General features: G+C 38.2%; 2 protein-coding genes across 2 annotated transcripts; one reads left to right on the top strand and one right to left on the bottom strand.

Moving 5' to 3' along the window:
- The first annotated feature begins 1,095 nt into the window (after positions 1–1,095).
- dusp26 (dual specificity phosphatase 26) lies at positions 1,096–6,178 on the top strand. The gene is made up of 4 exons (XM_026172912.2): positions 1,096–1,381; positions 1,682–1,865; positions 2,266–2,477; positions 5,528–6,178. The coding sequence occupies exons 2-4, from the start codon at positions 1,687–1,689 to the stop codon at positions 5,731–5,733; spliced, it is 597 nt and encodes a 198-aa protein (XP_026028697.1). The 5' UTR covers positions 1,096–1,381; positions 1,682–1,686; the 3' UTR covers positions 5,734–6,178.
- A 12,019-nt stretch (positions 6,179–18,197) lies between these two features.
- On the bottom strand, positions 18,198–21,032 carry LOC113025306 (peptidyl-prolyl cis-trans isomerase). Its single transcript, XM_026172913.2, has 5 exons — positions 20,511–21,032; positions 19,699–19,729; positions 18,984–19,072; positions 18,719–18,891; positions 18,198–18,624 (listed from the first exon to the last, which is right to left on the bottom strand). Exons 1-5 carry the CDS (start codon positions 20,577–20,579, stop codon positions 18,489–18,491), a joined length of 498 nt encoding a protein of 165 aa, XP_026028698.1. The 5' UTR covers positions 20,580–21,032; the 3' UTR covers positions 18,198–18,488.
- Between the last annotated feature and the right edge of the window lie 1,999 nt (positions 21,033–23,031).

Genomic DNA, 23,031 nt, shown 5'->3' with positions numbered 1-23,031 from the left:
GATGCTGTGGATGGAGCTGTCAGGCAGGAGGAAAAGAGGAAAACCATCATGGATGTCATGAAGGACCTTTAGTATGTTAGTGTTGCAGAAGACGGTGCTTCAGATTGGATGAGATAGGCATATGATCTGGATAAATTCATTTTTACGTTAAATTTCAACTCAATATTGTTTATGACCAGTAATACTATTTTCAGGTTTATATACTTTTCTATATACTCTACCGCAAGTTACCATTGTGATGTACCCTGGCAAGCAACCACCTCAATAATGAAAACTAACCTCACCAAGACCATAATATTGCTTCATAATACAGGCCTCTGATAATGTTATTTATGTTGTTATTGTCTGATGCTGGAAAGAAATCGTACTATTTCACACAATCATTCCAAATAAATTTTCATTTTCCCTATATTTTTTTTTCCGTAGAAAGCCCAAATTTAGATTTTTTTATGGTTAGATTTTTTTAAGTGGGTCTAACGTTTCTTCATTATATTTTTAAATGATTTATTAAACCAGTTATTATTAAATCAGATTTAAAACTAATTTTATTAATTGTAATTTGTAATTCATAACATATATTATTTTCTGCACATGGGTCTTCCTAAAGAAAAACTAAAACGTAATCAGTTTTATGACAGAATTTTCCATCACTCTTTATACAAGGAGAACAACACCGCACTACTCCAGCGGTGTGATGGAAAGTTCCAGAGCAGATGGACCTTGTGGTAAGACTGCTATTCATTTTTTCCTACCTTGACATTTTTAATGCTTTACCCCAATTTGACCAGCAGATGGTAGCAAACACCACAATGACTAAAATCCATTAATGTTAAATAATACCATTAAAGCCATCATTTCAGTTAGCAATAGCAACATTCGCATAAAAACTGAAAGATCCCTCTTCGATCCCAGGAGTGCTCACAAATCCTTTTGGGGTTGCGTCGGGAAATAAACGACCTTCAATTGCTTCCTTTAGTCACAATGGTGTCAAGAACTCGGTGTAAAAATCTTCCAAATCAAATATGCAGACTTACTCGCTGTGGCGACCCCTTGTGACCAATGTGACTAAAGGAGCAGCTGAAAGTCGCTTATTTCAACACAACCGACTATAAATTGCCACAGAGAAGAACTGGAGAAGCTCTTTGTACTGTGTAAGCTCACATTATTTTAAATTTCGTTAAATTTCGTTTTAAAACGGGAGCTATGTCCTCGGAGTCACGCACCTCAATGAAGACTTGTTGAGAAGACGGTGAAGATGCCCACTGAATGCAATAGCAGCTGTCTCGTCTACACAGTTATCCTCCCATAACAAATAAATTAGTCAACATGGCCGCAGAGCACCTAGCCCCACATAACTGAGACACGGAATAAAACAACACAGGTAAATACAAATATGGTATTCGCGTTTTTAAAAAACACGTAAAATTCATGATCTGCATGCTTTTGTTTGTATCCGCAACTGTAAACTAACATGCTACGAATTATTTACATAAAGCTATAGGTACATTTGTTATTAAAATGTCATATTCAAATAATAAACGTAAGGATTACAACACACAACCAGTTTATATTTTAATTTTATTCGTTTTATTCTGAACGCACGCGCGTGTGAATTTCTTTAATAATAATAATAATGATAATAATAATAAAAGACCCGTTCTTTTCATCTCTGTTTTCACAGATTTAATGGCGTTCATGTCTCGATTCTCTCGGTCCCGGAGCAGCTCCAGGTCTCCGAGCCGAAAAGACTCTGAACGTTCCTCCCCGATCCTGACCGTCTCCGAGCTAGAAAGGCTCCTTTACACGGGCAAAACGGCCTGCAACCATGCAGACGAAGTGTGGCCACGACTCTATATCGGAGACCAGTGAGTGTTTCTAACCTCTAAACGGTGGCAGAAGAAGTAAATACTCAGAGTGTCTTAATAACAGTGAATAAATACTTAAAGTATTAATTTCTTAGTAACGTATTACTTAGAAATAAAAATACCCATTACTACGAGTCAGTAATGAGCACCCAATGAGAACTAATTTTAATGAAGTAAATATTCTGGCATTCCACCATATAAGCTGAAAGTTGTTTAGTCTAAAGCAAGCGTATTTATCTAACATCTATATCTAGCTCCATCACCCAGCAGTATCTGTTTGTCTCATTCATAAGCTTAGGAGTCACATAAGAGTTACATGTCAGCATAAATCATACAAGTTATGTAGTCAAGTGAAAACAGTTTAACTGCTAGAGCTGGAAATACCTTCTCTCCTCTGCAGGGACATTGCATCAGATCGACGAGAATTGGCCAAACTTGGCATTACACATATCCTCAACTGCGCACAGACGAAGTGGCGCGGGGGAGCCGAATATTATGCTGGGATGAACATCACCTATCTTGGCATTGAGGCTCATGACTCACCAACTTTTGACATGAGTGTTAACTTCTATCCTGCTTCTGAGTTCATTCACAAAGCCCTCACCAGTGGAGGTTTGTCTGAGTCTGGGTGTGTGGGGGTCTGTGTGGGTAGATTCTCTGTTCTACTGTGTTTGATTTTAATTTTATGATCTATTAACTTTTAAATCTATGCACTCTTCCAATTGTTATTTTTTGCATGCTGTGTTTTTTGTTATTTAATTGCTTACAAGGTATCTTTGATTCTTTTGAAAGATGCCTATGAAAAATGTATTATTAATTGATAACATGAGGGAAAATTATCATTTCAAATAGCAGGTCATCTAGCAGTTAGAAGCTCTGTGTTCTGCATATCAAAAAAAGATCCCGGGGCAAGACTGAACCCCATATAACCCTGATGGCCTGATGGATAGATATTGACTAAAGTAATTTTAAGTAAAAATGAGTTATTATATTACTAGAGTAAACAAATACATTTGTTGTTTGACCTAAGACTTAAGACCTAAGACTGTTCTTTGACCTAAATGGTACATGGTAAATGGCCTGTATTTGTATAGCGCTTTTCTAGTCCCTAAGGACCCCAAAGCGCTTTACACAATCTGTCATCCACCCATTCACACACTGGTGATGGCAAGCTACATTGTAGCCACAGCCACCCTGGGGCGCACTGACAGAGGGGAGGCTGCCGGACACTGGCGCCACCGGGCCCTCTGACCACAACCAGTAGGCAACGGGTGAAGTGTCTTGCCCAAAGACCTAAGACCTAAAAAATTTTCAGACTGTAGTATCTTCTACATTTTAAATGAATCTCTTTTTGATCTAGGAAAGGTCTTATATAACTACTGGGAACGCTTAATGTAACCTTGCTTTAGCAGATTCATCCATTTGTATTTGAATGGCCCTGTTTTTAGTTTATAAATTTTCCCACTACATGCTGTTGCTTCTTCAAAAACACTTAAATGTTGTGTTATATAGTTAGACTTGTGTGGCTCAACAGGTCTAAATAATGATGCAAATGTCTAATGTAGTGAAGAAGAAGAAGAAAAGAGGAATTTGGGGCACAGCCCTTGTCTTAACTGGTCATTTAGCTTTTTCTTTAAAGTATGAACAAATATTTAGTATATTGCTTTACACTGATTACATGAAACTATTTTCATTTATATAAAATATGTATAAATATTTTTAGGGTAGCTAATAGTCTTTTGTAAATCATCAATTTATCCTAGTAATTTGCACTGGGATGAGGGGAGCAACCATTTGTGTTTAATAGCAGTGATCAGGGGCACAGCTATCCTAAAACCACGCTGAAGATTGTAATATAAACAAACATCCACAAGCTCACACTCTGGTTCTGTATGTCTCTTTTGCAGACTGTATAAAAATAATGGAAGTTTGTGACATCATCCATTGATTTCTGGAATCTGGCGTAATGTTAGTTTTGTGGCCACTGGCATGTTGTTTTTGGAGCCAGAGATGGTGGGAATTCCAATTGCAGAACAAACTGACCATTTTAAGCAAAACATTTTGACCTAACATTTTGTAATCTTATGGAATTATTTATGTCAAAAATTCCACGCAGGAAAAAACGTAATCTAGAATTAAATTCCTCTGCATAAATTCAACAACCTGTGCATGCAGAACTTTGATTCACACTCTCACTCTTGCTCCTGCAAATGAACTGAATTTTGACTGTTTGGAGCAGAGCCCAAAGGAAGAGGGGTTCTAATGTGATTGGTCACTTTTAATGGACATTTCAGGTTACTGCATTAAAGCAAGGTGGCGCCATGATCAGCGTTGTTTTGAACCGTATTTGTGTACAATTTGGAAACTAAATTTGGAAGCCTCTCCAGTGCTTATGTTGCTGCCAAATGGTCACTCAGTGAAACACAGCTGTACACCTCTGGCTGCAGAGTTCCACTCACTGCGGGTTCAGGTTCCAGTATTATAGGTCATCTAGATAAAGTTACACGTCCGCTGAGCAGTGGACAGAGAGGAGTATGTGACAGACTGTCTTTTTACAATATATGACAACAATAAGTAGCTCATTTGTCTGATCTGAACAGTTCAGGTTGTTTCTATCATTTTACGTAAATCATCTTATGTAAATCTGGTGGTACTTAGATCTGTGTTTACTAGTAAAGTATTCTTCACTGTTTTGATAAACAGTGAACAAATGCTCTGATCAAATGCTGATTATCAGCATTTTACAGCTTTGGAAGAAGTGTCCTAAATCTGCTACTTATATAAAAGTAATACAATAGTGTATGTATATTCAGTAAAAATAACATTTTACTGAAATAAAAGTATAAATGTGCTGCAATAAAATCTACTTGAATCTCTATAAAAGTATTTACTCATTAAAGTCTCCACCCGAGCTGGAACAAATTCACTGTAGCTAAAACACACCATAACTTATTATTTATTTTGCCTGTTTATAGTTTGAATAAATTACAAAATCACTATGAAAGATTTGATATGTGTGCTGCACATCAATAATTTGTTGTCTTCAGGATTTGTTGACTTTTTGAAAGTTAAGTTTGCCATTTTAACTATAGCTGTAATTTCCACTGTACATGGGTGGATGTATTGATTTATCACTGGCTTCACTCTAATACAGAAAAAAATGCAAAACCTGAAACTCATCCAGTCATGATACGTGCAGTTACATGTGTTGCTGAAGGCTGAGCAACTTTTTATTGGCGAATGAAATGTCTGTATTTTGGCCAAAGTTATAATTGCTGGATCACAATGCACACTTACTTTCCTGAGCCTCGTTATGTTTGTTTGTTTGTTTGTACAAGATATTGATATTGTACAAGACTAATGGAACAGGAGTGCTGAGGCTTCAGAGCTCGCCTTAGAATCCTCCAGTTTTAAAGATTCATGTAATCCAGTGGCAGTTGTTGATATTTCCACTGCTACACAGCAAACAATAACTGTTGACAAACTTCATTTTTCAAATAGTAAAAAAATGCATTTTAAAACAACGCTGATGTTTCTGCCACAGTGGATACAAAGCAAACAGTTTTGTGTATGTGCTGGGTTCTTTGTGTGCATGGCTACTGAGTTCTATGCAGGTTGTTTAATTTGCGTGGACTTGTGATTATGTTTTTTGGTATGTGCAGGTAAGGTTCTGGTCCACTGTACTGTGGGAGTGAGCCGCTCAGCTACTCTGGTGCTAGCCTACTTGATGATCAGACAAAATCTGACGCTTGTGGAGGCCATCAAGACAGTAAAAGACCACAGAGGTGTCATCCCTAACCGAGGTTTCCTCCGCCAGCTGAATGGCCTGGACAGCATCCTGAGAGAGAGCCGAAAGACATCACCATAGAGCTGAAAATACTGTCAAGACACACTCCACCTGAGGTAGCAGCCCATTACACTGGGAGATATTCTGGGACCAAACTAGGAGCAACCTGTGAATTTCTGACTTTGCATCTCTGAATGGTAGCCAGTGATACCACAGATCAAGTGATGCCATTATTTTCATAGTCAATTTGCTCAGTTTGTTTAATCTTTGTAGTTCTGTAGACTCTGAAACAGCAGCACCAAATAATTTTATATTCCTTAAGATCAAAGTTTACTGGTACATTAAGATTCTAAAAAATTAGAAACTTTTATTAATAATTCCACTATTTCCTTCAAAGTGTTTTTTTCAATTTGTAACTGACCTCTGCCTTTCAGATTCATTCACGCACATAATGGTAGAAATTTTACAGCAACATCAGTTGACCTATGTAAGTTAAGTAGTAAAACCTTACCTTTGACGTATAGGATTCAAAAGTTGACTGCGAGTCCAAAATTGAGGAAACTGCTGCACGGGGTTTGAGTCAGATGTGAAACAGGAGTTTGGTGTGTAACCTCTGAATTATGTTAATTTAGGCTATGTCCACACTAGCCCGGATAGATTTGAAAACGGCGTTTTCGTCTGAAATGTGCGTCCACATTGAAACGGCCAAAAACGCTTACGTTCCAGTCCTGCGCATGCGCAAAAGTGGGTGAGAATTAAAGAATTTGACGAAAAGCTATCTGGAGCATGTACAAACTGATATTAATCTTTTTTAGGGCTGTCAAAATTGAGAGCAATCAAAACAACTGCTGTATAATGCCCTCCACTATCTTTGTTTAATTGGTCACATGAATGCATCACAGGACAAAAATGCATCATCGTTTTAGAAAGTCTGCGTTTTCGAGTGTGCACACTGCGACGGGACAGCTCCGTTTTGAAATATATGCATTTTCGAGAGCGTTTTCAAAACGCTGCGTTTTTCCTTGGGGAAAATGCCATCTCAGTGTGGACGGGAGGCCAAAACGGAGAGAAAACTATGCGTTTTCAAAAGAAAACACATTAGTGTGGACGTAGCCTTAACTTAGCTTCTATTTATTGATCTGAGATCTAGTTTCGATGCTCGGTAAACAATTTTTGCACAATTATGGCTGACAAGGGGAAAACACCTACGTTAAAAGTATAAAGGACTAGAAACAATCATTCTTATGGTTGACAAGTGCTAACATGTTTATTCATGGTACCATGTTTGCAGTTATCTTGCCAGCCACAGATGTCCACAAAATTTATGCCAAAAGCTTTTACAGGATTCATCTACACATGTTTTTGGACGCTTCTGCAGTTTCGAACTCATATCCATTGTTTTTCTTTTTAGTCAAGCTTGTAGAGAACACGTCTAACAGAGATTCCTGTCTGACTTTTTTAAATTTCAGAAGAAAATAGTCAACCTGAGGCAGGTTATCGCCAACCTGATTAACATATCTGGGGTCTGAACCCAGCAAAGAGTCACAAAATAACCCCAGCAGACACTGTGATATTGAATAGGATGTTAATCTTTTTTGTTATCTAGTCTTTGTAGAGAAATAGTTCCACATATGAGTTGTGCCAAGGTTGCAGATGTGAGTTTACTGTTGTCTTGACATACTTTCTGAGTGTTGTCTGACTTTCTAGCAAGAGAAAGTATGTGTTCAAGAATGGTTTTATATCAGTATTTTAATGATTACAACAAAATGAAATAAACAAAACTGCCTCAACCCAGAGAGAAGTAACAATATCAAAAAACTTCAGCTGCTTAGTTTGAGCTAACCAACCACACACTGAACTATACACTGAACTACTCAGATCACAAGGTTTATAATGCTGTTTATTGGTCCTGGTAGTCCAGAAACGTTAGGTTTATAACGTTTTGTGTAAATTCCCTCTCAGTTGTTAAAATGAGAGGGAATTTACACAAAGGTAACACAAAGGTACTTGGCTTTAAAGTTATGTGAAGATAAGAATTTTAAAACAGACTCCATGTTCTTGTCTGTCTATTTGGAATTAACATTATGTGGCTGTAACTGCATTACAAAATATATTTTTAAATAGATAAGAAAAGTGAAAGGTGCGAGTGATATTACAAAAATCAAATCATTAAGCCTAAAATTCAAACAGGCATTGTTGTTTAAAATAGTTGAATAGATTTGCAAGTCTTAAAGATTTGTGAATCCACTTCATGCCTGAAATTAAACTGGCAGATGTTTTAAAGTGGTTAATGAAGTTATGAGGTCCTTTGCAGAAAGGAAAGGTATTTTACTATGATCAAAAATTATAATATGTAAAAGTAGAATAGAATCGTATATTAAAATAAACCTCAGCCTGTTAAAAAAACATGATGAAAATTGGCAGAAGAAAATTGTTTGTGCTAGGAAATTTAAATGTTTGTGTGACAGCAACATTAGGCCCTGTGTGATACTCCATATCAATTTAATGTATTCCCTCATCATGTTGAAAGTAATTTCTTTAAATGTTCCACAACTTTAGCCCGAATCTTATGGATAAAATACACGGGTCACTGTTATGATTCAGGAGTGTCAGTAATTAAAAACTGATCACAACTGACCCTAAGCAGACACGTTCCTTGTTGTATTTTCTAGTTAATATAGAGCGTAAATAAGTTATATCAACCCCCAAAAATGTTCTTTGTGATTTTTTCCCCCGTGGTTCCAGTCACTTTTACATTTGTGAAGTGCCCTATAACCCGGGTCTAATCCAGCAAAGTTATGTAGCTTATAGAATTCCAGCGTAATTACAGCATATATAATGTAATTATTTGTTTGTGAACACAAAAGCAAATGCACCAATTGCAATTTGGTTGTTTGCTTCCAAGTTCCTTTTTTTGCTGATTCAGATTTTTTTTTCTAAAAACTATAACTTACAGCATATACAAACAAACTTTTCAACTTTTCTCAAAGTAAAATATTATTTTCATACTAAAAGAAATAATTAAACTTCCTAAATCCCCCAAATTGCATTAAATAACAGGATCTTCTCTTTTTTTAAACAGTGAAAAGAGGTACAAATAATTAACAGAAATGAGTTGGTATATACCCACTGTTATCTGACATATCTTAACTTACCAAAAGTAAGCAGGTGGATTTATATAACAAAACAAATATCAGGTAGTTGCATTATTTCCAGTATGTTTATAAATTTACCAGATAAAATTATGCTGACCTCTCTTTCTTTAACATTTTTTTTAATTTTCATAATTTTTCTTGTAACAGAGCAGCTTCTGGTTGGCTCTGAGCTCTGAATAGCGTAAGGCTGTTCCAAGTAGATGGTCCCTGGCCAAGCCATTGTTGCATCTTTAATTAATTAGTTGCTTACAATTTGGTGTTGTGTAAGTAAACCTTTTTATGGGGTAATTTATCAAAATAAATTCGTGCTCTCTAAGTATGTCCCAGTCCAGTGTATCACCTTAACTTTACAGTGACTGTTAGCTGTCCAGAGTACTACTCGAAGTGAAGATGTAGTATGCTAGCTCAAGAAGCATTTTGAGTAGACATGCAGTGAGAGACAATACCACAGATGTGCCGTTGCAAAAGCTACCAACTGCCTGGATAACATACACAGTAATCATGCTGCGTGCACAAGTCGGGTAAAGTCTGCTGTTTTGTCTTGATGTTAAAAGTGAGGCTTGTAAAAAAAAAACCTTTAGAAGAGCCAATTCTGTGCTTTTAACCAGCATTTCAAATACTTTCCAGTGTGTTACTAATGATTACCTCAAGAATGATGTTTGAAACACATATTTTGTGGCTTGTAGAATTTGTGCTGTGTAACATCACCATGTTGAGGTACAAGGGGGAATGAATTGAGCATTGTTACTCTCAGCAAATGGAGATAAAAAATAACCCCCCAAAATGAGGATCTGTACAGTCTGTGGATATTAAAGAGGGTGTACTATGCTCATTATATATATATGCATATGTAGACGCATTAGTGTTAAAATATTGGATTTTCATATTAAACATGTTTAAAGTGTTTAAAGTAAATACACTGATGCCAGTGTATTTACAAGTAATTTTTATTTACAAGTAAAACCTCTGGCTTCACATTGTACAGTTTCACACAGCTTTTTTCTACTCTTAGCTCTTTATTATCTCAGTGAGTACAGATATCTCCAATAAGGTCATCTCAGGCACACAGCTCTAGTCTCCCAACCCATATGGTGTTCAAACCTGTTTGCAAGGAGCAGCAAATCTAAAGAAAGTTGGCTGTTCTTCAGACAGAGGATAAACTTAGTGCCTGCACCTACACCCAGCATAAAAGAAATAGTATAATCTATTATGATTGAAGAATAAAAATGAGAATCTGGAAATGAGCAGACTGTGCTATTACTATTGCTCTCAGCAGCTTGGTTGCTGGCAAATATGAAGTGTTGTCAGAATCTCCAAGTAAGAAATACATTCCTTCCCACGCACTGCTGACTCTGTTGTGCTTGTTCCAGGTCCATTGTGTAACTGACGCCACCAACATTAACAGGACGCTTACATTAGAGACTTGTATTTTGCGTTTTGTTTGGGTTTCCAGGTTTGGGTTTGCGGGGAATTGCCAAAATTAGAGACGGGACAGCCTGTGAAACAGGAAATGACTGCAGTGTAATCCATTTATTTCAACACAGTAACTGTATTCTTATTATCACTTTTTTAAACAGTAACTGTAATGGAATACAGTTACTCATATTTTGTATTTTAAATACATAACGCCGGTACATGTATTCCATTACTCTGCAACACTGCTCTTGGCAAGAAAGGGTGTATTTCACAAAATACATACCTGTATTTTGAACCATAGTATTGGAACGCAAAAAAGAACAACAAGCAATCTGAACTCAACTGTCATGACTTTTCAGTGACAATTTGTGTGCATTTTATAGGGAATTAATTGCATCTTAACTGGGTGCTTAGGGCTCAATAGATAATCAAATGGCCACATCAGACTATAACTTTCTGTTATAGAAAGCATATAAAGATGGATGGAATACCCATTATCACTTCCTGCCTTTTTAGCCCATGTCTTTGAGTGTAACTAGCATGACATTACCATAGTATTGTAGCCACAACTTGTGCCTGACCCAAATGGTAGCTCACTTGATAACAGTAGTTTATTGTTGTATATCTAAAATGCTGTGTCAGCCATAAGAGAAACTATTAAAAAATGTTAAAAAGTCCTCCAATGTTTTTATGTACAATATCTAAACAGATGCTAAAACATGTCTACATTACTTATTTGTTCAAAGGAGCTACCTGTCACTTTCAGTCATCAGATACCTTTTTTTAGAATCAAGCAACTAAACAGTGACAAAATATCACAGTGATGCGTAAAAGTCAATTTGACTACATATTTGCTACAATTGATAAAATATGTTTTAGTCAGGCTCATATCCTCTATGCTAACAAGAATAGGGAGCTGTGATGTTGTCCATCTTAATGTCTATGCCTTGCAGTATTAAAAATTACTTCTACTGGCAAAAACCCACTTTATGTGTGTTTTTTGCAAGGACTGTGGTGCTTTTTCAGTTCCGTCATTCCAATTCCATCGCAGGTACAATTTTTAGTGACCATTAACTTAAGGGCAATATACATAAAAAGTGATAAGTGAAAGAAATGCAAACGGAAGATGTAACATTGCATTCAAAGGGGGATAATGAAATGAACGTCCTGTTTAGAAATATCAAAATAATTTACATTTAGAATAAATAAATGCTAAAATAATTGCTCTTTGTGACATTTTTCATTCAGATTGGCCCATCCTTTAAGGAGGAGATAGGGTGCATATATACATACATATAGTGGAGGAAGTCATTGTTTGAGCCCCTGCTAAATGTGTAAGTTTACTAACTTAAAAAACAAATGAACTGTAGTAGTAGTAATTTCATTTTAATGGACAGAGAAAAATATCAACCAAAATCCAAAAAACATGAAAATTATGGTTTGAGTGAAATAAGTATTTGATCCTCAGGCAAAACATGACTTAGTACTTGGTAAAGAAGCCCTTATTGGTAGATGTAGTTGTGAGATGTTTTTTGTAGTTGTCACCAGGTTTGTGCATTGTAGCAAGTGTGACCCACGCTTGGCAGTGTAATTACAGAGTCTTCATTTACAATGTGCATTGTAATCTTGTGCTTGCGTGAGCAGCTTTCCAGCTTCTGGTCACTTGGCAGTGCTTCTTGCCCTCGCTCTTCTTGCTACTGCTCTCCTCAGCTACTGCAGAAAAAGTGGATGCATGATTATGATGATAGGTCCTTGCTGTGTCTGCCAGCCTCCCCTGACTCTACACCCTTACCCCGCTGCACCATCCCTCCTCTACGGCAGAGCCAAAGACAACACCCCGCCACACAAACATCTCAGGAGTGATTATGGCCCAGAAATTTTCTAAATCCTTTAGGTTTTTGGAAACTTGAAGCTTTAGCTGCCTTCACTGATTTTCTATAGGACTGACATCTGAAAACTGGCTAGGCCACTTCCTGACCTTAATATGCTTCTTTTTTTAGCCACTTCTTTGTTGTCTTGGCTATATGTTTGGGGTATTTGTCATGCTGGAAGACCCATCCACGATCCTTCAGTGTTCTGGCTTGGGAAAGGATGTTCTTGTTCAACATTTTACAGTACATGGCCTGCCAATTGGTTCCTTAATGCAGTGAAGTCATGCTGTAACCTTAGCAAAAAAAAAACAGCCTTAAAGCATAATGTTTCCAGCTGCGTGCTTGACTGTGGGGATGGTATTCTTTGGGTCAACATCTTTCTTCCCTGAAACGCTCAATTTTAGTTCTATATGACCACTGGATTTGGACTGATTCTTATATAGCACTTTTCTACTTTCCTAGAGCACTCAAAGTGCATAATACAACAAGCCACATTCACACAAGCACTGTCTTCTATGCTTTAAGTGCTTTCTATCTAAGCATTCACACACATTAATATGAGCTTGGGGTTAGGGTTAGGATACTTAGCATGCAGACTGGGGCAGCAAGGGATGAAACCACCAGCCTTCCAATTAGTAGCTGACCTGCTCTACCTCCTGAGCTACAGCCACCCCACTTTCACCTGACTGTTCCCAGAATCATTTAGAAGTGTGCAAACTGCACATGTGCTTTCTTGACCAGGGGGGTCGTGTGGGCTCAGCAATATTTTAATCCATTACAGTTTAGAGTGTTATCAATGGTGTTCTTGGCGACTGTGGTCCCAACTGCCTTCAGATCGTAGTCTTGGGTCATGATCATCCTTACCTATTAAGGCAAGATCTTACATGGAGACCGAGAATGACTGATAGTCGTTTTATATTTTTATTCCATCACACCAGCAGCTTTCTCACAAAGCTTTTCCTGAAGGCTTTGAGATCAGAAATTGTAATGTTTGATAGACTGAATATAGTCTTTGTGCTACATGGGCACATAACCAATCTGTGGAGGCCAGAATTCTGGCTGTAGGTTATAGGGGATCATTTACCTATTCCACTAAATGATATGCTATTCAATTTATAACTTTTAAGTAATGGAGTTGTCTGGATTTTTGATTGATATTCTGTTTCTCCATTAAAATGCAACTACAATAAAAATTAGAGACTGTTCATTTCTTTGTAAGTGAGCAAACCAAATTCAACAGAGGATCAGATCATTATTACCCTGAATATACTATATGAACATTATTGTAAGAATGTGGGATTCTGATTGATATGATTGATATGATGATGTTGCTTTAATGCGTCAATTAGTATTTGGAAAAAAAGGAGCATGGTTTGCAAAATTTGGCAAAGCATCCTTAGTTTTACTGAGTTAAAGCACAGGAGAGGCATATATATATATATATATATATATATATATATATATATATATATATATATATATATATATATATATATATATACATATATATATACATATATATATATAGATATATATATATATAGATATAGATATATATATAGATATAGATATATAGATATATATATATATAGATATATATATATATATATAGATATATATATATATATATAGATATATATATATAGATATTTATAGATATAGATATATATAGATATATATAGATATATATATGATAATTTCTAGATGGGACCTGTATTACCATTGTATTACCTATGCTGTATTGCATTTGCATGTTTTGTATCCGTGAATTTTTTGTGCTGTGATTGATGTTGTTCTCAATTCCTGTTTCTATCTCTATTGTTTTGTTATAGAGCCCTTTCTATAGAAAAACTTGAATTGTTTTAAATTTATTTTTGTATCACTTTCTGTGCGGTTCATTAAAGGAGACACTAGCAAATGAGATGTTAATGCCTTAATCTGTGTACTTCAAGTTGGTTTTTAATCTTGTGTGTCTGTTTTTATTGTAAATAACACTGAACATTGCTAATTTTGTTTTGATAAATTCTCTACTAAATGTAATAAAAATATTCTAACTGAGATATTTTACTGTTTTCATTTTTTACGAACTGTGTTGTGTCAGATCAAATATTTTATATTTTTAATTTTAATGTTCATGCAAGGAAAGAGGACATTCAACTTGAAGAACACACAGACTCGCTTCAGAGACATAAAAACAGCTGATGATAATACCATAAGGTGATAATATACATCTTGTGTCAAACCTGTGATTTATGATCCCCATATCCCCCTGAAAATCAGAATCAAAGTCAGACTTACTCTCCACAGAAACGTGAGACTGTCGTACTGGAGCAAAGATCCCAGAGAAAAGCCAGTGTGGGTAAAATGACTCATGCGGGCCGCAAGTAGAGGTGACATGGGCCGTGAGATTGAGACCAAGGCATTAGAGCCTCTTAATGCGTGTTTTGTTTGGGTTTTCCACCAGCATGCAGTTACCAAAAATAGAGAGGGGACAGCTTAACATATGAAACAGGAAAAGACCGCCGTGTAATCCCTTTATTTCAACAAAGTAACTGTATTCTGAATACCATCTTTTTAAACAGTAACTGTAACAGAATACAGTTACTCATATTTTGTATTTTAAATACGTAACGCTGGTACATGTATTCCGTTACTCCCGAACACTGAGTACAAGCATCATTTAACTTTTCCTTGCTTTTCAGCATAAATGCAGGAACTTGCAGGTTTTATTAAAACTGTCATAATTGCCAAAAACAGGGTTGACCCATGTTTAAATGAGGATTGCTTCATATATCAACAGTTCTGAAAATCCCTTTTTAAAAAAAGGAACCTAGAACATGCTCTCTCTGTCTCTAAACCTTTTCATCACGTGCCCCCCCTGTAATGGCTCAGCACTGCCTGGTCTTGCAGTGTGTCCACCTGTTGTTGACACACCACCGCCTGCTCCGAATACATAATTTGCCAATGTCAGAGTTTCTGCAGAGATGGTAAAAATCAGTGGGCGACATGTTGTGCCACTGTCACCACAGCTGGGCAGCACAGAAACAGCGGCTCAGGGCAGAAGATTGCAGATATATCGGCGGATATATCAGCCCATCGATAACTCAGTTGGGTTCTACCATATTGGAGTTGTTATTGTTTTGGTTAATTGGTATTCGAAATTGGTTGTAGGTGTGAATATGAGTTTGCACTGTTGTCTGTCACTATGCATTATCCCTGCAACTGACTGACAAGCTCCATCTCTGCTATGACCATCAATTGGATAAGCAAAACAAAATGGATGGATGTCAACCATCACCCCCAATCACGACAGATGGAGGCCCCTTCCTGTACCTGGTTCTGTTATGACAGGAGTGGGCAACTCCAGGCCTTGAGGGCCAGTGTCCTGCAGGTTTTAGATGTGTCCTTGAGCCAACACAGCTGACTCAAATGGCTAAATTACCTCCTCAACAAGCCTCTGGAGAACTCCAGAGGCTTGGTAACGAACTAATCATGTGATTCAGGTGTGTTGACCCAGGGTGATATCTAAAACCTGCAAGACACCAGCCCTCGAGGCCTGGAGTAGCCCACCCCTGCGCTATGACCTGTTAAAAGAGTTTTTTTTCCTTTCCACTGTTTGTCAAGTACTTGCTCATAGGTGGTCATCTGATTTTTGGGGTTTCCTATTATTGTAGCACCTTTACCTTACAATATAAAGTATAATACAATATAAGTGTGATTTGGAGCCATAAAAAAAATGGAAGTGAAAGTGGATAGAGGGAAGGTTTAGCTTCAGAATTAGGGGGCTTGGATAGTAATTTCACATACTGATCAGTAAAGTTTACATTTATTTCTTTTGGCAATCTCTTGTTTTAACAGATGGGATGTAATGCTCCAAGAAATGTGCCCCGCTTGTCTGCTCTGTGTTCTTATCAATCCCAGTGAGTATATGCAACAAAGAAATGGTAAATGGTAAATGGCCTGTATTTGTATAGCGCTTTTCTAGTCCCTAAGGACCCCAAAGCGCTTTACACAACCTGTCATCCACCCAAGAACACATGCTGTAAATACACCTGAAGGACAATGACTTGCAAACAAGCAGGCTTCTTCACGTTGCTGTGGAAATTTCAAGCAACAAGATAATCCAAACCACTGGAAACAGAATTCTGAAACCAAAGTATTATGTGATTTCAGCAAAAGTGGCAGAGCTGGCTAGATGACTTTAGAATTTAAGTTAATCTCAAGGGTTTGCATGCTCCCTAGTGCATGTGTGTATGTTACACCACTCTAAAAGATGCCTCTGTGCCCCGGGCAGCTTTGGGACATTCTGATCACTGCGTGGTCCATCTTATTCCAGTTTATAGGTAAAAACTCAAACGTGCCAAGCCTGTAGTCAAAACTGTGAAGAAGTGGACTAACGCAGCAAAGCAGGAACTGCAGGACTGTTTTGACTCCACTGATTGGACTGTTTTTGAAGCTGCATCTGAGAACCTAGATGAGCTCACGGACACTGTGACATCATACATCAGTTTTTGTGAAGACGTGTGTGTGCCAACAAAGACCTTTTGCACATACAACAACAATAACCCATGGTTCACTCCTAAACTCCAACATCTTCGTAAGGCCAAGGAGGACGCCTACAGAAGTGGTGACAGGGCCCTGTACAAGCAAGCTAGGAACACACTGACCAAGGAGATGAAAGCAGCTAAAAGGATCTACTCCCAGAAGCTGGAAGAACGGCTCTCAGCCAACAACCCAGCGTCAGTGTGGAAGGGCCTGCAGGAAATCACCAGCTACAGACGCCCCCCACCCACTGTTGAAGCAAACAAAGACCTGGCCAAGGAGTTAAACACATTCTACTGCAGGTTTGAGATGGACAGACTTCCACACCTCACCCTCCCCTCCCCAGAGACATTGCTTCAGACATTGACCCCCCAACACACCTTCCACCTCTCCCCCCTTCATCCTCCCCCTCCCCAATCCAGTCAACGACCACCACCACCCTCCCCAATCAAGACTCAACGACCACCCCCACCCTCCCCAATCCAGACTCAACGACCTCCACCACACCTCTCACCCCCCTTTCCTCCTCCCTGAAACTCAGAATACACACTGAGGATGTGAGCCGACTATTCCAGAAACAGAAGCCCAGGACAGCCCCCGGACCAGACGGCGTCTCACCCTCCTGCCTCAAAACCTGTGCTGAACAGCTGGCTCCCATCTTTACTCGCATCTTCAACAGATCCCTGGAGCTGTGTGAAGTTCCCTCCTGCTTCAAACGCTCCACCATCATCCCTGTTCCCAAGAAACCCACCATCACAGGACTGAATGACTACAGACCTGTCGCCTTGACGTCTGTGGTCATGAAATCCTTCGAACGACTGGTGCTAGCCCATCTGAAAGACATTACAGGCCACCAGCTGGACCCTCTGCAGTTTGCCTACCGGGCAAACAGGTCGGTGGATGATGCAGTGAACATGGGGCTGCATTACATCCTGCAACACCTCGACCGCCCGGGAACTTATGCCAGGGTCCTGTTTGTGGGCAGGAGAAAGGATCATCGGCACCCCCCTGCCCTCCATCCAGGATCTGTACCCGCCAAGAACCAGGAAACAGGCAGGGAAAATCATCACAGACCCCTCACACCCTGGACACAGACTTTTTGATCTGCTGTCCTCTGGCAGACGGCACAGAAGCCTGCAGACCAGGACCACCCGACACAGGAAGTTTCTTTCCCCTCGCCATCTCCCTTCTAAACAGTTGACCTGTCACACTGCTCCCACTGCCAGACTGCAACTGCACCTTATGTACATTCTGTAGTATTCATTCCACCTCATTTCATTTCTGTATTTTATGTATATAAGTTTAGATTAGTTATTTATAGTTGGTTTACACAGCTTTGTGTATGTATGCGTATGCATATGTAATGTATATATAGACACGTGTGTGTGTGTGTGTGTGTGTGTGTGTGTGTGTGTGTGTGTGTGTGTGTGAGATTTACATTGCTGTGCTTGAGAGCCACCATCTACCGGAACCAAATTCCTTGTATGTGTCTGCACATATACTTGGCACATAAACACGATTCTGATTATGTATAAATAAAAGAGGGCATACACAAAAAACATGCTTTCAATTAGTTTATTTATAACACCACCACCATTTTATCTAGATTTTGTTAACAAATGTGATCATGAAAAGGATAATGTTATAGGTAAAAAGAAATAAAACAAAATAAATTATTTAAACAAACAAACAAAAAGTAACACGACAAATGACAACACAGCAGAGAAACATTTTAGAAGGAGAAAGTTGGTCAACTTGGTGTTTTTCCCCATTCTGACTGTTGATATGCTGAACCATAAAAACTGACTGGCGTGGATAATAAAGGCTATATCTGATAAGGGAATGAGTTACACTATTTTAGTTCGCCACAGTCAGCAATGACAATCTTGGCTTTAGTTGTGCCACTCTTTGTGCCTTGCTTCTCCATTGCCTTGACAACATCGATACCCTCCACAATGTTGCCAAACACCACATGCTTCCCATTCAGCCTGGAGAGCAGAGGAAAGTATTAGTATGCGAGAAAGACACCTGAAATAAGCTGAATAGAACCTGAATGCAGCAGCATTACTAAGTAGAGCTTACCAGTCAGTTGAGGCTGTGCAGATGAAGAACTGGGAACCATTTGTGTTGGGCCCTGCATTGGCCATGGACAGTGTCCCCATGCCTGTGTGCTTCAACTGAAAGTTCTCATCAGGAAATTTCTCTCCATAGATGGACTTGCCCCCTGTTCCATTGTGGTTGGTAAAGTCTCCACCCTGAAGAGAAAAAATGAAGCACATGTGGTAAACATACATAAATACATACAGGTGAAAGTGAGGACACTACATATTCCAAGCCTCGACTGTACCTGGCACATGAATTTAGGGATCACACGGTGAAATGTGGAGCCTTTGTAGCCAAAACCTCTCTCTCCAGTGCACAAAGCACGGAAGTTTTCTGTAAAATTAGCATATTGTTGCTTACTTAAAAATATATAAAGCAACTAAAGTCAATAAAAATAATAAGCAAACTATTTTTCTGCTTTTGGTAAAAAACAAACAAACAACAACAACAAACAAACAAACAAACCCTGAATACTCAATTTCCTGGAGGAACCTACCTGAGGGATTAATAAAGTTCTATCATCTTTACAGTAAATTTGAAACTTCATGGATAACAATGATAATTATATTTTAACATTTTTAGAAATACCATTTTGATTAAGTAAGTTATGGTGAATTATTCATTTCAGAAACATAATAAATAATGTCATAATAATATAACTTTTAGGCAGCTGTGGCATAAACCTTAGTGGCTGGTGATCTAGTAAATTTGTAAAGCATTACACAGATCCTTCTCTTTCTAGTATTAAGCTATAGGTGTTAGTATCTCCACGTGTCAGTTGATTCATGTATTATTTTCACAATCTCTATCACCCATAGCCCTGACAGATATTTAGAATAAATCCCGCTGTGGTTGAATGGGAACGAAAACTTTTCAGCAGTGAAACATAAATTGATTGTTGGGTGTGAGGAAGCTGAGGACGCACAGTGACACGGAAAATGTTTTTCTACCTCACCTACCTGCAGTCTTTGGGACCACATCAGCCCGGAGCTACAGAACACAGAGATTTCAATTAGTGGAAAGGAAACAGGGGATTCTGTTTTAAGGTTGAGAATTTATTGATGTCATAAATTGATGATTGATTATTGATTGATTGATGTAGCTTGCCATCACCAGTGTGTGAATGTGTGTGTGAATGGGTGGATGACTGGATATGTAAAGCGCTTTGGGGTCCTTAGGGACTAGTAAGGCGCTATATAAATACAGGCCATTTACCATAAAAACACGCAAGTTTGAGACCTGCTAAAGGATACTTGCTTTTATTTATTTGCTTAAATTTTAATATATTTTTAAGCAGCATATTTATCGACACTCAACCCTATACTAGAGACAGCAACCCCACCCTTCCCCAAGCACTACTCGTAGGAATTGACGATTCTGCGAATGCAACATCTGGAACATACAAATATAAGTAGTTCATGTAAAAAAACGTTAACCTGGAACACTGGAGTACCCGGAGAGAACCCACGGAGACACTGGAAGAAGCCATAGGCCGCACACAGAAAGGCTAGATTGGAAACCACAGTGCTAACCACAGTAGCACTAGGTTGCCCTCGGTTTATATTGTCACCTGACGATAACACTGACACCTACATGCAATTGCTTTAGCTAAAGTTAAAAAATAAATAAATAAATAAATAAATAAAGCAGCGAGGTTTTAAATCTCATCAGACTATTGGGAATGAAATTGAGACTACTCCTTAGAAGATGACGAAGGCTGTAGCTCTGGAACGCAGAGTGACAAAATAAATGATAATAGGAAATCTCTTACCTCCATTACAATTCTGCCGGCGTTAGCGCCATCAATTGTTATGTCAAAGAAAACTCTGGGGTTTCCCATGTTCACAAATGTGCTCGCGATTCGTTCGTGATAGAGAATAACGTACTGAACCTGACAGCGACACTCGGGTCTATTTTTGGATGGGTCTTGCGGCAGCGATGTAAATGGCCTACAGCCAATCACAGCCGTTCCCTTTCAAAGACTCCAATGCTGACCAATTGGATTTAAGATAATCGAGGTTACGTGTGACATTTCCACGGCAACCCTCAAGGGCTGGGCAGGAAGCAAAACAGTTAGGTGCCTGACCTAAATTATTCCCTTTTGATAGACTTGTAGTCAAGACCACCTAAACCAAGACCAAGACAATACCAAGACCAGAGGGTATCGAGACCAAGACAAGACCGAGACAAAAAAAGTCTTTAAACTGCAGCCAGATGCTGCTTCGTTTACGGGTGTGTTTTTGCGATGCACTCGCACAGCCCTCTTCCCCGCTGTCTACTGTCTCACTCACTTACAGAGAGGACAGACGCACGCTCCACTTGACTGTCGCGTCTCTCACCCTCTCTGTTTTTCACATAATGATATTATCCTATATGCTCGCATGTGATTGGCCACAATATGGAGGGATTGAAGCATAGCTGAGCCACTGTGTGAGAGCTGAGCAGCGAAAGGAAATTAAGTGAAGCTCTTAGAGAACTTACGTTGTGTGTCATGGATACTGTTGACTCCAAATCTCCCCCGACCACTATGTCGATCTGAGACAGCAACACCGAGAAAGCGAGACCAAGACAAGACCAAAGTCCATCGAGACCATTACATCAGTTACATTTGGGGTCAGATGATGATTCATCTGAGCCCAAAACAGTTTTCCACTTTGCCTTGGTCCATTTTTGAATGAGCTTTGGTGCACATACAATGGTGACACTACTGGATCATTTTAACATATGGCTTCTTTTTTGCATATGCTTCAGCCAACATTTGTGGATGGCACGATGAACTGTCTGAACAGAAAATTTAGGAATTTTTATACATAGTCCCCCATTTTCAGGTTCAGCATTAATTGTACAGTTGACTAACAAGCAGTTTCATGGTCAGGAGAGGTCTATGACAAATTAAGTAGATCAAAGATTTGAAGCTGATTCCAAATGTTGGATTTCCATTTGGTAGCTGCTCAATGGAACTCTCAATATGAGGTCCACAGAAATGTCAAGGTGGCCATCATTACACTGAAAAAACAGATAAATCAAAGATTAACTTGGGACAGCATGCTAGTAAGGGAAAAGTATGGAGAAAGAGAGAAATGGTGGAGGCAATGTTATGGCATAGGCATGGTTGCCAGTAGAACCAGACCACTACTGTTTATTGATGATGTGCCTGCTAATAGAAGTAGGATTAATTCTAAAGGCTATGCTCTGAGCCCAAAAATGCTGTAACATACAAACTATTTCAAAAAATTATTTATGCTATTAGTTTTATCCATTTATAACACAGAGTTTAAATATCCAGCTAAAAGCAGACTAATAGTTAACTATTAGTGAAAACAAAATTAATAAAGATGACTAACCCAAACAGCAGTTGGCATTCTGATGGAAAAAGCTTTACATACTATAAATACATTCAAAAAGCTAAAACTAAAATAAATGTTAAAGTTAAATAGAAAAACGCCATTGGTCAAATAGCAATGTTTAATTCTGATTCAGTTTCAGGAAGGGGACAAAGCAACTGTGAATACAATGATAATTATAATTAAAAAATAAATAGAAAATAATGGCAATTACAATGTGTTACAAAATAGGCAGAACATTTTTAAAAATCTTTTTTGTTTTTTGTTTAGTTTTTTTGTAGTAAATTTGTTTGTTCATACTTTTCAAATATAATTTTGCGTAGCTCAACGTGGAAAAGAATTTCTGTTGCTTTGTCAACACAATGTTGGACCACAACGAGTAAACAGTTCATACAAAAAAATGTCAACTTTAAAAAAACCACATTAAGAATAATTTCAACTTTATCTTGATGACTGCTGACTGTCCATTTTTTTGTCACACATGCATCTTTTATGTATGACCTTGATTTTTACAATTGGTTTAACACTTTTAAACATACAGTATACAGTGCCAACAATGATCCAACTAATAACATTAAAATGATCATGTTTAACAATTTGTCTGATACACACACACGTTCTCTAATGAAAACAGTTGATTATACAATACGTAAACCCGTGCCATGATGGGTTATAAATGTAAAACAATATAAAAACATACTAACTTTCAAATGGCAGAAAAATGCCATGACACACAGCTCATATAAAGTATTTTTGAAAGCCCTCAAAAGAGGGTAAACCAACAGAGGGAAAATGAGGCTTTGTACATTTCACAGTGCTGAAGGATGTCAGAGAGACAATGAATGTCAGTGCTCTCCCAGCTTTATGTTGTGGAAAAGGCCTACTGGCAATGCCTTCATACTTTGGGCTTTTTCTCATTTACTCTATGACGACATGTGTCTTTTAGCT

This window comes from Astatotilapia calliptera, chromosome 7 (assembly GCF_964374335.1).
Source record: "Astatotilapia calliptera chromosome 7, fAstCal68.1, whole genome shotgun sequence".
NCBI lineage: Eukaryota > Metazoa > Chordata > Actinopteri > Cichliformes > Cichlidae > Astatotilapia > Astatotilapia calliptera.
Note: the sequence above shows the minus strand (reverse complement) of the source record. Positions and strands in the feature narration are given on the sequence as shown.

Bases quoted from the DNA above. Each gene is read 5' to 3' on its own strand.
- LOC113025306 (XM_026172913.2), bottom strand. From the start codon at position 20,579: ATGGGAAACCCCAGAGTTTTCTTTGACATAACAATTGATGGCGCTAAC. The intron at 19,730-20,510 runs GTAAGAGATTTC...TGTGTTCTGTAG, and splicing joins CCGGCAGAATTGTAATGGAG to CTCCGGGCTGATGTGGTCCC. The intron at 18,892-18,983 runs GTACAGTCGAGG...TTTTCTCTTCAG, and splicing joins TCCCTAAATTCATGTGCCAG to GGTGGAGACTTTACCAACCA.
- dusp26 (XM_026172912.2), top strand. From the start codon at position 1,687: ATGGCGTTCATGTCTCGATTCTCTCGGTCCCGGAGCAGCTCCAGGTCT. The intron at 1,866-2,265 runs GTGAGTGTTTCT...TCTCCTCTGCAG, and splicing joins CGACTCTATATCGGAGACCA to GGACATTGCATCAGATCGAC. The intron at 2,478-5,527 runs GTTTGTCTGAGT...TGGTATGTGCAG, and splicing joins CAAAGCCCTCACCAGTGGAG to GTAAGGTTCTGGTCCACTGT.